Raw genomic sequence first — 16,660 nt, 5'->3', positions numbered from 1 at the left:
TTGAAAGACAAAGTATTGAAAAACAAGTACTCATGTCAGGAAATCTATAAGTGGTCTATTCAGACTGATCCCTAGTGCCCTGGGTTGACACGCATTTTATGTTGGTGGAACTATATAAATGTGTTATATATGAAGCTGTTTATTGGCAATATGGAATCAAAGTCTTCCAAAACCATGTGAATGTTTATGTATACAGTGATGAACCAAGCTGCAGTGTGATTTTGTTCATATATAGGCAGTCAGACACTCACATTATAAAACAGAAGGATAATTTATTCCTGTCCAAGGACACTTCACTCATTCTCCCTTAAATGGAAGTCCCACTTCTGCCGGGATCATGTGGTAATACTCAGGGTGTGTCTAGTAGAAATAAATTGATGGGTAAATTCATAGTCCATGCAGAATTGCCTGCTAACCAATGCTTTCTCATCAAAGAGAAGAACCCTGTGATGTTCAGAAAACTTCCTTAGTCAAAAAAAATTTAAAGATTTTTTAAAATTAAATTTGGGAGCTTTGCTGATTAATTTTTATTCATTAAATTGACTGGATATTGGGTTGTTCAGATTTATGGTTAATCATTATGCTATGGTTCCTTCAAGAGTGGTTTGAATCATATTATATTTTAATTGCTAGATTCAATACTGCAAGCTTCCTTCATTCGTGTGGGCAGACATCATTCAGTCAGTGGAAGGTATAAGAATCTTAAGAGACTTATCTTCCTTCAAGAAAGAAACAGGTCCTTCTGTTCGGCTCCTTCCAACTGGTACATTAGTTCCTCCCACTGTTATTATTGGAAAAGTGGAATATTAGTTTTTCTGGAGTCTTGGACTCATATGGCTTTAGTTGGATCCCCAGCATCCTGACTCACCTTCTAGAACTAACCAGTATCCAAAATCATGAACCCAAGTCCTCCTGATAAATCTCTTATTCTCTATTCTTATCTTGATTTCTATTTTAGTCTCTATATGTATCATAACTCTTTCCTGTCAGTTTGTTTCTTTGGAAAACTTTAACACAGAAGTCCAAATCAAAATTTAGATAGAATCAAACAACATTATGGGTATCCTTCATGTAAGGTCATTGGAATTCCAGTTAATCGATAATAAATCATTGTGTAAATTGCTAAAATACCTTTTTAGTTATAAATTTTAACTAAGTTATTTGAAGTAGTCCACTAGTAGCAATGACTTTTACCAAAAATATTTCACTCAAATTAATTTTTAATATTTGAGATGTTTGCCACCCCCAAGCACAATACAAGCATGCAAATACACATTATACACACGCTTACTACATACAAACATACACAGAGACACAGACATTCCTGTTTAACTGTTAAACATTTTTATTGTGCAGATTTGAAATCTTTATAGGACATGCAGCATAAAAAAGTGTAAAATATATCAGTAAGCATATAAAAGTTCAGTAACCGTTTGAACCAGCCATGGACTTACATGAGACTGAGCATCTAGGAAGAACAGACATGTCTTGGGGCACACAGTTTACAGACTGAATCTCATAGTCATTTCCCAAGTGATTCTCTTTATATAAAGATAAAGAATATCTTTGCATTTAAACAAGTATGCAGGATAGTACATTTTCAGTTATGCACACAGCTTAAAAGTCAAACTGTGTCCATGCCAGTGTCTGTTTTAAATGCAAACAATCAAAGTAGGCAGCAGGTTGGTAGCGAAAGTGTGGCAAAACCGAGGAAGGAAACAACAGTTAGGCAGAACTCCAATAAATGTATAAAAATGAAAGTAAAAGCCTACCTGGAATTAAAAAAAATATCCCCAGGGGCTGAGCTGTAAGGTGGGTGGGGAATAAAAAGCTTTGGGGTGTCTCAGGTAGGCAGCTTTCTGGAGGACTCAGGTACACAGGTGAAATTCCTCAGTTTGGGTTCAGAAGAACTAGAACTTATTCCAGCAAGAACATTACCTCAAGCTTTTATCGCCGCCCCTCCCCCATTTTCTCTCTGAGCAAAGTGATGTTTGGATCAGTCCAAAGGCTCCTGGCAGGGGGAGGGGTCAAGTGTCACAGCATTACAGACTATTGCAAGGGCTAGTGTAGGAGAGGGGGGTCATGATTGCAACAGTGTCAGCAGTCTCCTTCTGGTGGCCTCCTTCCCGCCAGCCCTCCCTGGAGGCCACTGATCAGCTGAGAATGGAGCACAGTATCGAGCCGCCACCACACCACCCCAGCGACAGATCGGCTTAGACGCAGGAAAGTGTGATTGCTCTTGAAGCTAAGTGAGGCTGACTAGGCGTGCTGACCTCAGTCAGTGACGGAGAGTCAGGGAAAGTTGGCTTCCGCTCCTGCCAGGCCAAGAGAGAGCTCATCCCTGTTTGTCTGTTCTAAATCTGCGTTGATGTTGACCAGGCTTGTCATAGAGAAAGATGCTACATGACCAAGTACAGAGATCAGTTTCAACAGGTTCTGTATCTCAGAGTCAGACCCAAGGATAGAGAAGTAGCGAGATTTTCTGTTTTGTTTTTAGGAAAGCTGCTGGCATAGCGAAAGTGGATGAGTTAGACCCTGTTAGAAAAGAAAACATGAAAAATTAGAAGGCACCCAGGTCCTTACTATAGGTATAACAAATATTCAGGCACACAAAATAACAGGTTAAAATGTCAAGATGAATAAGACATTAATGATATCATGAGCATGAAGATTTTGGTCTCCAATTTGACAGCGATTACTAGATCCTAGCTAGGTTGTGATTGTTAAGAGTGACGGCAACTAACTCCTCAGAAGGCTGGGAAGTATCTGTTTAAAGCCAGCACCCACGTCCCTAAACATGAGGCCTTAGGCTGGAATTCTTCCCTTTCTAGGACATCATCATTTTAGAATAGACAGCTAAGGTTGTTGGTCCTTTTTCCATCCCTACCCCCATTTCTTCCTATTTTTCTCAGGTTATCTTTCAATGATATGCTTGTATTTTAACCAATAGAGCAATGATCCATGAACAGAAGAGAGGGTAGGACTGGTTTTTTAACATTTCAGACTGTCAAAAATAGATGCAGTAGCTCAAAAGAGACAAAAGTACATATGAAAAACGGAGCAAATGGCTTCTTTGTTCTGGACCAGGACAAACCACTCCTAAATGGCTGCTGGGATAGCAACTTGAAACTTGAAATTGGCACCAAAGAAATGATAAGGAAAAAAAGAATCGGGAATACTTCCATCACTGAAATGTCACTCATATTTCTTTCTGCATGTTGATACGGATATTGCTGAATATCTTGCCAATAGCCTCAAAGAGTGGATCGCAGAAGGTGTGGACATAGATGGAATAAACACGGCTGATGCACTGAATCTCAATCAGGAAGCTCTTGATGCACGGTACAACTGCCCAGATGTGCAGGAAAGAGAGAATGGCGAAGTAAATGCCCCAGATGAGTGCCATCGGGATGCCGAAGATGGTGGACAACAAGCGGTAAAACCAATATTTTGTCACAGTGAAGGTGGTGAAGCTGGCCTTCCAGATGCCGTCGAAACTGTGCGTCCCTTCTGGCTCTGCAATCACATCTTCGAAGTCGATCTGAAAGAAAGAAATTGCAGACCGTGAGTGTAAACAGAAGAAAATGGAGACACTGCTTGAGATTTATGCAAATCTCTTAGATTTGTTTGCCAGCCGTGTGCCAGACAATTATCAGCCACCAACAACATCTGTCTCCTTGGAACCCACTGAGAACATGACTATGTGGGTTCTTCTCAGATCTGATTGTTCTAGGGTGGAGCCCAAAGGCATTTTAACATATTTCCTAAGTGTTTCTCTACTGTGTCAATGGTTGAGAACCTATTGCTTTTGGAACAAATGAGGACGTTTTAATTTCTTACTTTAAAGTAAAACTCAGAAACATGGCTAAGGACACACAAAACACAGTAAAATGTAAGGAATGTGACATAATTTTACTGCATTCAGACACAATCATACAGCATTGAGGACTAGCCATCTTAAAATTCATTAATGACTTTCCAAACAGGATTAGCAGAATCATGTCAGGAAATTCGGTCACGGGTGAGCTGAAGCATTGAGATGGGGGGTGAGGCTTTAGCAGAACTTTGGAAATGAGTGTGACGGGGAAAGGAAATGAAGGACTGGAAATGGAGCGAGTCAAGCCTTAGGAGCAAGCAAGACTGAGGACTGGGCGTGTCACAGGCAGAGGAGACTGGAGTGACAACGTCAGGAAGAGAATGAGGCCAAAATATTGTTTTCCATACAGTTGAGAGTCAATTGAAGATGTTAGAGCTGGGAAGTGTGGCCACAACCACATAGAGTTTCTTGAGATAAACTTGACAATGTATGTAAGTATGTATGTGTGTATATGTGTGTGAGTGTGTGCATGAGTGTAGAGTGTGGAGTGTGTGTGTGTGTGTGTGTGTGTGTGTAAATGTGTATGCTGGACAAAAGGGGGAAAGAGACCAGCAGGGAAACTGTGGCACAGCCCAAGGGAAGATGGCACAGTCAAGATGGGAGAGGGGTCCTAAAAAGAAAATGAAAGGAAAAAAGAAGTAGGGGGGAAAGAAGGAGGAAAATGGTGGATGGGAAAGAAACAAGAGAAAAGAGAAAATAATTTCTGGATATTATGGGAAGATTTGGTTACTTCAAAGAGAGGAGCAAAGGATGATGACCTTTGAACGCCTGCTCTGACAGCTGGGGAGAGCACAGGTGGCATTAGAACAAGGAAAAAATTATGAAGAAAAACATTTTAAGCTAGCAGGAGAGAAGCTTACTTTAGAATTCGAGAAGATGAGAATATAGTTTTGGTAATAATCAAGATAAATACCCATGAGCCAGGAATCACGACTACTTCAGAAACTGCTCTCGGGAAGCAATCAACCAAGTGTGCAGTCACATAGCACTTCAATCACCAAATGCTTCTGGGGCTTGGTCATCTGAGGTTTCAAAGCTACCTGGAGCAGTAGGTTCCTGTCACTTTGCAACAGGAGAGACACCTGATGACTTTCTAAAGACAGAGGGGGATGCTGGCGCAAACACATCTTTTTCCAATAGCACCCACTTCCAGGTACCCGTTCACCTACGTAGCTAATTCTTAGACTTTATATAAACTAAATGAAGCACGGGATTAAAAACAAATTGTCATCAGGAAGGCTAGCGAGTTCTAGGGCTACGGCTTCCTCGTTGCTGCCATATGAAGAACTCTGGTGTGGTTTGAAATTCACGCAAACTGATGGCTGTTTCTGCGATCATCAGAGCTCAACGTCAAGGCTAGAACTTGGGTTCCTTCTGGCTGCTGCTCAGTGCCAAAGTGCCACCTTTGATTTAGCACACCAAAATGTCTTTTGGAAAAAGGACATGATGCTTACCAGCTTTAAAGTTTATTTTCCAGAACATTCTGTCTCTTGCTCTGCTGCCCAGTGTCCTAATAGTATAATATGCAAAAAAATAGTTTGGCTATAATTTTGTAAGTAGCCACTGCATTCTTTTCTCGGCACATTTAGAACTAGACTCGGAGGTAGCGTTCACTTGTGTTTTTTGACAGTTTGTAAGAAGCCAGGAAAATAGCTCAGTTACAAGAAAGAACCAGGACATGAGTTTAGCCCCCAGAACCCTCTTAAAAAACAAGCAAAAACAACAGACAAGGCTCAGTAGGCCAGCCTAGTCTAATTGTGAAGTTCCAGACCAGTGAAAGACTTTGTCTTTTATAGAAAATGATGGGGGGCTTTGGAGAGGAAACACCTGATATGTCCTCTACACACACACACACGTACATGCACATACACACACACACCCCACATGGGAAATATTAGGAAAATTAGATTAAGACTTCAATGATGATATATATTTATTCATAATTATAATACTTATTTATAATTGGCTATTTTCCAGGTTATGATAATAAATTCTGTCAAAGCAATAAAAATAGGAAATGATGATTTTCCTTTGATTCAGCTAAAATATATTCCTTTTTCTGTTCTTTTTAAAGATGCCATTATTTTGTAAGTGAAACTGAAGATGTCAAAATTGCAACATTTTCAGGAACATTTAAGTCTGGGATGAAAGTCCAAGCAATGGCGGTTTACAAATCCCCTGGGCGTGTACACAGGGAAGAGACCTATTGCTTTTACCAAAGGGAACGTCTGTTACCCTGTTCCCCCAGAAATACAAATGAATCACCGGGTGAATCGGAGGTTGGTTTGGGGCTCACATATATTCTGAAAGAAGCTGAGGTTTTGGTAAATACTGAGCAACTTTACAAAAAAATATACTTTTTGAAAATGAAGAGTATTTCAGAGTAATGAAAAAAACGTTGATAGCTTGAGAGGCTTGCCGTACTGACTCTTTCCCTAGCATGACCTCAGGACCAGTGGAACATGTGTGCATGCCTGGGTGTCTACATATATGTGAATATATGCATTTGGCCTATATTAGCAAAGTATATTCTGTTAGGGAAGATGTCTAGGAATGTATGTATATGTAAAACTTCCTGATAACAGCTTCCTTAACTGCACATCTAGTACTTTCTCAGCAAACGTATTGGAAATTCTTTTTCTCATGTTAGCTACTTTTGAAACTTTTTCAGGGCCTTCTGAAAACAGGAAGTGAGCACAATATTTAAACACCTCAGAGAATTTCATGAAGGTTTGCTGGACAAATTACATGAATATAGTTGGGTGCTATTTTGTCTTAAGAATTTATGGTGACTAAAAAGGATGAAGCAGTGTGGCCAAATTCAGTGTAGCTGGGGGCAGAAGCGAGGCAGGCTGATGAAGCCAAAAGCCAGAGGGATGCTTCCTCCTCTCTACTCCCAATCTACAGCAACAGCCAGCTGCTCTGACAAGTGCATACTGTCAGTACAAAGCCCTGTGATGTGGCGAGTGCTCCCTAAGCGACAGCACTGGCAAGCTCCTCTACCTGCTGATTAGGGTTTTACTAGAGAAGCAAGTAGGATTGCCACAGCCCCTGAAAGACGTGAATTCAGTGCCTACCCCTGGCTCAACAGGACTAAACTGTGTTTGTGATCGCCTTCCTGCAAACTTCTGAGATGCCCGCTCTTACTCCTTTTTGGAGATGAGGTCACTGAAGGGAGTTAATAAATTGCTCCAGGTCACCCAGATGCTAGCGAGCACAGCCAAAATGTGTCGCATTTCAGGTCTACACTCCTTCTGCTTCTGCACTGCTGGGAATCAAACTCTTACACCAGTTTTGGTGCTTGATTTTTTATGAGGGTAGACGGGCACGCAGACGCGCTCACACTGTGGTTGCTGAAAGAAAAGATTCTTACTAATATGACCACTTTAAGTCAGGACAACTGGTAACAGGGATATTTTGAGTTGTGTGAACTGATCATATTTAAATTGCTCTGAACAGTATGCTCTTGCAGTCCTGGGAACTCAGCCAGGGACTTTCAAGTTAATTGGTAAAAATGGAAACTGAGGCACAGAGTGATTAAAACGAGGCAGACAGTACCCTGGTTTCAAGTGAGTCTGTAGAAAAGCTGACATTAGAATGGGAATTTTTACCATTCTTAGGTGTACCAACAGCCAGAGGCCCCCCACACCTCCCCCTTTTCACATACCTATTTCATGTCTAGGCACCCACACATCTCCCCCTGCCATCTAAGACTCTGGCTTGGCAGTATCTCTGTATAGGTTTTAGAGAGATGTTCTTTTAGTACTGTGCTCAGGAAATCTCATACTTCAGCCAGAATGAAGAAAACTGGAAATGGACACTTTTACGTTTTTAGAAAGTGTGTGTGTGCGTGTGTGTGTGTGTGTGTGTGTGTGTGTGTGTGTGCGTGTGTGCACAACTGCTCAGCTTGGTGTGCATGTCTGCATCGGGGGGGGGGTGTTGGAGTCTAAATTCTGATGCCCCTGATAGCACAGCCAGCGCTTTTAACTGCTAAGCCATGAGGAAGGGACAACTATCTTTAGTGTATGTTCCGACTTGCATTCAAAGTGCACGGAGGTGAACACAGTTCTACTAAGTGAACGGCCACCTAGTCGGCAGCAGGGCAAACTTTCCCACCAGGTAAGGCAGAGTTATTGAGGGGATTCATGGAAACTAAAAGAATTCCATAGGAATTTAAATTTTAAAATTCATAGCTGTTTAAAGCAAAGGATCCTTGGAGAACTGGAGTCCCATTTAAAACACAAAAATCAATGGCCACCACTGTCTTGGCTAGAGCAAGGCTATCTGCTCATCAAAAGATAGACACAGGATTGGAACTCAGTCTCAGGAACACGCCTGGCTTCTGCCTGACGTCACCACTTGTTCCCAGTCAGTCTGGTGGATGTGCTCTGTGACCAACAAGAACGACTTCTGGCCTTGTACTTGCATTTAAACATTGTCTTGATCTGCAGAGGCCCCACGGGTCCATTTGTTAGACAAGCGATGGCGCCTTTTTCTGCCAGTTTCCTGGGCACACACTCTTTGCATAAAGCATCCGACTGAGTGACTGTCCATCAAAATGGCCACTCTCGAGTCCTGTTTCCAAAGGGGCTTATCCCACTTGTCCCTGTCCATTGTTGGTGTGGAATTGTGCCCTGCCATTGACTAGGTGACTGTTAGTGAACCATGTTCTGTTCGTCATTGCTGGCCTCACCCAGAGTAATACTTCATCTGTTCACTCCAATTTGGAATGGCATAGGAGTTAGACATTGGCTTTTCTTAAAAGATTAGACAAGATCACAAACCTAAGTGGTATAAGCAACCCTGTGGTTTTTAGAGTGAGATGCCTCAAATGAAGCTCAGTTATGCCACCAAGGAATAGGTTTTCTGTTCTGTAACCTAAGGAACACATTGCCATTTTGGTAAAAGTTGTTATGCAGACCTACACATCAAAGATTGGGATGTGCTTCAGCAAGATTTCTGTGTCTCAATGGATGCTTTCCTGGGAGTCAACAGTTTATATTACTAGATTTTTATAAATGATGCTAGAATACCTTTGCACAGCTTTTGCTGTTTCTGAAACATAACAAAATCTAGCAACAGATGTCAGGAAAAGCAATCTGTCTTGTTATGTTTTGATAATGTTTGACTAATGCAATAAATCTCAGCAGATCCTATCCTGTTAGATGTGTCTTTAAAGACAGTTTACGTGTACACACAGCATTAAAGAAACAGGGTCAAGTTTTTTTTTCTGTCTCAAAATATGGATCATTTTTTTTTCTGAAAAAAGTAGTCAAGGAAAATTGAAGTACCTTTGTGAGTTTATGCACAACAATGTTTCCACATTTGGTAGTGGGAAATATATATTTTATTTGTTATATATATGTTAGTGGAAACTCTGATTTTGTTAGACTATAAAAAATATCTATTAGAACATTATTAACATGATTAAATATATTTGTAGGACATACTACAAAGCAGCTACCAAGATGTTTGCTAAAGACCAGTCTGTTGTCCGTCCAACACAGTCACACTGCTGCCCCAACGGGGTCCCAACCACTTAGGTAACTGGAAGGGTCTCCTGATCTCAGAGTTATGTCATAATTAGTTTATATCTGGGATGCTCAGGCTAGTCTTCTTGGTGAGTGGTTTGTGGCTTATTGAGAAGATACACGTGACTCGATTCTGACCAGTAAGATGTAAGTTAGTCTGCTGGGTGGAAATTTAAAGACAGCTTTTATTTACTTTTTATTTGTGTGTGTGTGTGTGTGTGTGTGTGTGTTCGTATGTGCACATGTACACAGACGCAGGACAGGACATCAGATTCCTTGAACCTGACATTGCAGGCAGTTTTGAGCTACCTAACGTGGGTGTCAGGAATCTAACTCTGGTCCTTTGTGAGAGCAGGTGAGCACTCTCAACTGCTGAGCCTTATTTCCAGCCCCCAGCAAAAAACTTTATATTTTTTTAATAAAAAAAGACAGGACCTCATGGGGAGATCCTTTTCATCCTGTGTAGATAGTATGTGCTTCTTACATAAGTTGATGCCATCATATGACCATGAAGTGACAGGAATGAGTGAAGGAGAAGGGGATGGAAATGATGCTCATTTAGCCATTGATCAGCTGTGGAATCAACGCCAGCAGTGCTGACCTCATGACTGTTCCTATGTGCTGTGTACATACCATTATTTTAAGCCATAGCTCTAGGTTTCATTCCTATAACACACATCTCTGTTGGTAGGCATACTGCATACACTTTTAGAAACATGTTCCGTGTCTGGCTTCAACCTTCCCACATTGCTAGACATTCCCACCGAATGCAGCCAAAACTAATTCAGGAAGTGTTTACTTTACATTAATATCAGAATGACAAATTAACTAGGAAGAGAGCAGTGCAATGTGTTTTCCATCTTATAAAAATGAAATTTAAATATAATAGTATTGAAAATGGCTCTCAAGGATTCCTTTCCAGCTAGTCATGTTCTTTCAATGCCCTCTGCTTGAGTTGGTGGCCAGAAGTCATGATTGTCCTTCAAAAGTGAAGGGTGTCATTTTGAAGATGAGTTTACAAAACACTGTAACACCTGACTGTGTGCCTTTCTGGCTCTCTGGCTTGCTTTGCTGGAAGCTAGCCACCATGATTGAATTCCCTTAGAAGAGGAAAGCATGGGCAAGAAGTAAAGGCAGCCCCTAGCTACCAACTATTGAGACATTGAAGTCCTCAGTCCAATAGCTTGGAAGGAACAGATTAGCCATCAATCGTGTAGAGAAGTCTGGATATGGTACCTCCACCACCTTGTCTGTGGGAGGATCTGATATTGACAGCTGCATTGCACCTTGCGAGAGACCCTGCGCCACCATTTAGAAAGGCTGACTTTCATTCCCACTGCACAGAAAGGGTAAAGTGATGGTGTCTTTTGCTCTACATTACTAAATTGGAGGATAATTGGCTATGAACGTGTAGGCAATGAATCCAATTTGCTAACAAGTCACTCTTACATTATCATTTCATGTCTTTTGCATTAGACAATTTAACTTCCACATTTACAAATAAAAACATGTACAGTGGATATATGCCTAATTTCTTAGAATTTGGTCCTGAGACAAAAATCCATAAGTATGTGATAATGAAATCCAACATTTTAAACTTTCTATAATCTATATCTTAGAAAAATAATTAGACCATTTACAGTGTTTGTATAAGACTGTCCACCATATGTCTCAAATGGCTTGAGCTTATAACCAAATGTGATTGTTGGTCTTAATTTTTACCTTAAAAGGACTTAAAATCTACCCAGCATTTATGATCCAACCCACATCAGGGCATGTCTGTGAGGACATATCCAGAGAGGATCAACTGCCTCAATTTGGGTGGTACCTTCCAATGGTGGTTGATACCTGAAGAGGTCTGAAGGGAAAAGCAATATTGTCTGCTTGCATTAGCTCCTTCCTGAGTGCATCCAGTTCTAATTTCTTTGACCTTTCACTATGAACTGGACACAAACAGCTCTCCAGAAATCTTTCTGGCTGTTAGCACCTGTTTGGGTCTACTGAGACACCCAGTGTTCTGCAATAAGAAGCTACTGGAATCTCAACTTGTCCAGTGTGAGGTGGTTGTTGTCTGACTACCCAACCCCTACACTATAAGCTGGTCTAATAAATCCTTTTATATGACACCTGCTTTCCATTGGTTCTATTCTTCAAGAGAACCCTGCCAGAACACCAGATGTGCTTAACAGACTAAGAGCCATTTTGATCTAGAAGACACACCCAGACAACCAAATCTAGACTTCTAAATCAAGTACTCCACAAAGTAATAGTTATTGTTCTTGGTTTTCAGAAGTTCTAAGTGTGAGAAACACGGCAAGAGGGTCTTTCTAGCAAAAAAAAAAAAGTGTTAAAATGCTAACACTCCCCTCAGACTCTCTGGGGTGGGATCTGGGCTTGGCACTTTTCTGATTTCAGAAAGAATCTTCTTATATAGCTCAGGCTGGTCTTGAACTGAAGATCCATGCCTCAGCCTTTTCAGTGCTAAGACAACAATCCTGGTTCTGGGCCTCCATTTCATTTTTAATTTTCTTCAAAATCATTTGTGTTTGCATCTGTCTGTTTGTGGGTCATGGGTGTAAGTACCTGCAGAGTCTAGAAAAGGGTGTGGCATGCCCTAGAGTCAAACAAGTGACCGTAAGACATCTGAGAATGATGTTGGGAACTAAACTTGTATCCTCAGAAGAAAACTTTTCCTTCTCCTAACCACTGAACCATTTCTCCTGCCCCCAGGGCTGTCACTTCAAACAAGACTTCTTTTCTATCCTCATTGCTAAACCGTACTGGAGCCTGCCATGGCTTCTTGCAGTTAATGAAAGCCCTGATGTATCGATGCCTTGCAGCCCTGGCTTGCTTCCTTCTCCAGGGTCTTTATATGCTGAATAACATCTGAACTCTAATGGGTAAATGAATGGAAACACCCTCAGAAAACCTTTTTCTAATTTCTATCTACAAATATTGGTTATTGGTTAAAAGAAATTACCATGATTATTATAAAAAACCATTTAGTAGAAATCCTGATGTATTTCCATCACTCTACGTTCAATAAAAACAAATCCTATGCTTTTTTCAAAATTAGATACATATTTCTAAAATTCTAATGTGCACACCAAATCTAGTCACAAACACAGAGGGTGTGTTCCAACTCCCTTCTCTGTTCCCACACAAATTTCCAACATGTTGAGAGGCCTTTGAAGCTGACGGAATAATATTGTGTGAGCATGTGGGTATGGACGAGGATGAGAAAGAACACAATTAAATGTTACCAGAGCACAGCGACTTTGCCCTAATTCCCATGTGTTTTCTCAAAGGCAGACTTTGCTGGGCAAAACGGACACCACTGGGCAAGAGACTGCGGCATTCTTGCCATCGGTACTGAAGGCGGAGGGTCTGGATTATGTTATAAACACCTACGATCACATGAACCCCATGGTGACCCACCCATAACTCCAGAGGAATGTAAATCTGGGGTAGGAACTTTGTTGCCTGTTCTTGGTTTGAAGGCCTGCTGCTTTCAGTGGAAGATGTGAAGTAACTTTGTCTTTCATTAGTTCCAGGACTGTCTGCTGGGGAACAAGGGAGAAGGACCCGCCCATAACCAGAGTGTCAGTGCAAACTGACAACCATGAGCAAGGAAAGAGTTTGGAGTGTGGATTACAGGGCAGGAAAAGGTCTGCAGTGAGAAGCCTGGGCACTAGCTTGGCCTTGAACTCTCTCCCTCACGTCCAGTCCTCAGCAATCTCGCTCTTCCCAGGCTAGAACCTCTGGGTCCCTTGTCCTGTCTCCTGCCATTTCGTTCTGTTGTCTCTTTGTTTTACCTTAGCATTTTATTTCTCCCTTATTCCTGATGACAGTTTCTCAAACATTAAAATACTTCAGAATTTGCTGTAGATACTGTAAAAACACAAGTTTCTGGGTCTTGAATAAGAATCAGTAGTCTGTCTATGGTACCAGGGCGTCTTTCCCTCCTATCCTGACTTTAATGCTGGATGTCTGGGGAAGAAAAACAAAGCTGCCAGTAGAGAGGCTCTCAAAGCCTCAAAATGGAGACTTGAATTAATGCAATCGTATGTGAGTGTATTGTTTTTGAAATGGAATAGATGGTCCAGGCCAATAGCATGGAGGCTGGATTCGCCTCCTTCAGGACAGCATCATATGACAGAAATGGCTCATCCGCTCCTTGCCTTGGTTTTTTTTTTACTTAGATCATGCAAATGTGGTAGTGTTAGCTCCACAGGGATGTTTTAAGGGTTAACATTGAAAATGTCCAGGTTATAGCCAGGTATACCAGGAGCACTGGTCCAGTTGTCTTGGCCAGGAGGGTGCGATGTTCTCTGGGATCCACAATAGATTTCTACACTGTAGACTGACTATCCCTGGCCTGATAGCACAGGCGAACACTCCTAGTTTATCCTTTGCCATGCCTACATCTTGCCATGCATTGAATTACGTCCCCATTCCAAGCTAAATCAAAACCCCGGTTTCCAGTAAACATGGGGAGATGGCAAGTGTTGATGGAGGCCGGGAATTGTGCTGAGCAGCTGCCGTCTGCCGTCTGCTGAGAATGCTCAACAAACCCCCAGAAACAAGGAAAAGACATAGATCTAGCAGGGGTTTCACAGGCAGCATGGCCTTCCTGATGCCTTGACTTCGGACCCCTTGCCTTCAGTCCAGGACACGATGGACTTTAAGCTTTAAGTCAACCAGCTTGTTTGGTGGTGGGGACGCCTAGGAAATGCATGGAAGTCTTCATTTTCAATGTCAGGGTTTAGCGATTCCTGAGTGTCTCCATGCCTCTTCATTTAGGGTGTGCACCCTTGTTTAGGGTGATCCCAGGTGGAAACCAAAAGCTGCATGTAATTGAGGCCAGTTGGCCAGGAGTCTTCCTAGGGAGTCCAGTATGCTTTGTTGATACAGCTTCACATTTTCTTATCACGAAGTTTCTAGCTGCAGATGTCTCTCTACACAGCAGGCTGCGCACCTCCTGGTTCATTTTATTCTCCACAGACTTCTGGGGTCTGTTTGGTGCCACTTGTTAACGCTGAGTGTCACCAAACAGGTGACAGAGAACAGACAACTGTCTAAAAATAGACCAAGAAAGGGCCAGAGATAGGAAGCTGGTGACTGCGTGTTAGTGGACAGAGCGGGGTGACTGTCCAGGCACACTTCTATTCACCACGCCAGAGAGGGAGGAATCACTGTAACCGTCCAGAGTGTCTCCAAGGGGAAGAGGCCTGCGTCACTAAATGTATGGAAACCTCATTTCGTGCAAACACACAATTAGAGGCCTCACCCGGAGGTCTGGCTTGCTCACCGAATTCTGTGTTTATGGTTTGGCGTTTGTTATTCTTTAGGCTTCTGGGTACGCCATGGGGAAGATGTGAATGATGACCATAGTATATATATATATATATGAAAAAAAAAAGCTCTTTGTATTTCATTCAAGATAGAACAAGCAGAAATGCCTTTGCCATTTGCAGGCTCGTCTTTCGTCTCTAAATGTGTTTGTTTGAGTCACAGCTTTTGAAACAGTAACAAGCTCCTTTTGCAGTTGTCACAGGGCCCTTCCTGGTGGCAGTCGCTGCCGCCTACCGTCCAGCTCAGTCGAAGGAGCACTGCAAACAGCGTCCGTTTTATCTCATAGCTGGAATCTTTTCCCCTCCAGTGCCTTTAGTCTGTTTATTAAACAAATAGAAAACGAATCCAATAGATCCCTGCAAGCCTGGACGCTACTTCACAACACGGGGAAAGGATTCACACGCGTGTCCTCGCCAGGAGAATCACAGCCCATTGTACTCAACTGACGCTCGACGTGCGGCGACTCCCAGACACAGCCCCTGACCGTCACAGCGGGATTTTCCACGTGGACATGATTGACAGGTTGATATTTAGGTTTATATAAACCCTCATTGTGGGGGTGCACTGCAGAATGATTATCTGTGTCTCTGAAGTCTACTCACTAGATGCCGGTGACATCCTCCAAATTGTGACAAGTAACGCTGTCTCCAGACATGTCCCCTTGGAGGGGAGAAAAGATTGCCCCTGGTTGAGAATCCTGCCCTAGGAAAGGATGATACGCTGCGATAAGGCGCTACCTTAAGTTTAGGAGGATCTGTAGCCTGGAATCCCTCTGTTTATTGCAGGGATGTTTGCTTTGCACGGCCATGACCTGGTGGGGCCATTTATTTATCCAGCTAACGTTTGGGAAGCATTTGTTTTTTGAGGATAGAATAAATGAAATGAGGAAACAGGGCCAGGTCAAGGTCCCAAGGCTGGCTATAGGTCATTGAAAAGGGGACAGTATAATTAGACACGAACCTTGACTTTGCATGCTCACTTAGGACCCATTGCCTGGGAGGGGTGACGTCCTTCAGGATATACACATGTGCTTTTAGGTAAGAGAGGGAGCCGTTATCCTTTCTGATTCCAGATCACTAGCTTCTAGAATTTCTAGGAATTAAGGAAGCTTTGTCCTGTGCTCAGACCCAGGGACACGCCCAAGTCCATTCCTGCTGGGGAGCCTCTCACTGGCTGTGGGATGTGCTTGGCTTGCTTCGCCCACCACTCTCCTCCTGGTTGCTTCTCTATGTCTCATCCTGCATCAGAGATTTCCTTCTAGTCATACACTGGTTTCTCACTTGAACCTTTGTTTTCTACCCAGGTTATTACTTCATCACTCCTATTTAATGGTATGCTTCTCTCTCTCTCTCTCTCTCTCTCTCTCTCTCTCTCTCTCTCCCTCCCCCCTCGTCTCTCTTGTGTTATGTGTGGTTTCTGCTAGCAGACTTTAAGTTTCTTAAGTATAGTGGTTCATAAATCAATATTTGTTAAATATATGAAAGAATTAGTGAAAGTTGCTGTATTGGTTCCTCTTCCATTGCTGTGAAAAGATACCACGACCAAGACAGCTTATAAAAGAAAGCATTTAACTGGGGACTTGCTTATGGCTTCAAGGGTTACTTCATGACCATCACGGATGTGGGAAGAGCACACGGGCAGGCGGGTAGGCATGGTGATAGAGCATCAGCTGAGCTTACATCCTGGTCCAGAGGTAGAAGACAGAGAGAGATAGTGAGACTGAGTCTGAAATGGGCTTTTGAGAGCTTGAAGCCCACTCCCAGTGACTAACTCCACCAACAAGGACACACTACTTAATTTCTCCACGATTGGAAGCAAATATTCGAATATATGAGCCTATGGGACATTTCTCATCCAAACCACCACACTGGGTATTTAAAAGTCGTAGCTCCTCCTC

The 16,660-nt window shown here is 42.3% G+C and overlaps 1 protein-coding gene across 1 annotated transcript in view; it reads right to left on the bottom strand.

The window, feature by feature from the left end:
- Positions 1-1,265: 1,265 nt before the first annotated feature.
- The window catches only part of Cav1 (caveolin 1), a 31,234-nt gene continuing 15,839 nt past the window's right edge, over positions 1,266-16,660 (bottom strand). Inside the window, exon 3 of the mRNA XM_041675703.1 lies at positions 1,266-3,541. Coding sequence (XP_041531637.1) covers positions 3,200-3,541 — 342 coding nt within the window. The 3' untranslated portion in view covers positions 1,266-3,199. The remainder of the gene's footprint in view (positions 3,542-16,660) is intronic.

Source organism: Microtus oregoni, unplaced genomic scaffold (assembly GCF_018167655.1).
Source record: "Microtus oregoni isolate MIOR12 unplaced genomic scaffold, Mior012 000026F_ref0000081, whole genome shotgun sequence".
Classification (NCBI taxonomy): Eukaryota; Metazoa; Chordata; class Mammalia; order Rodentia; family Cricetidae; genus Microtus; species Microtus oregoni.
Note: the sequence above shows the minus strand (reverse complement) of the source record. Positions and strands in the feature narration are given on the sequence as shown.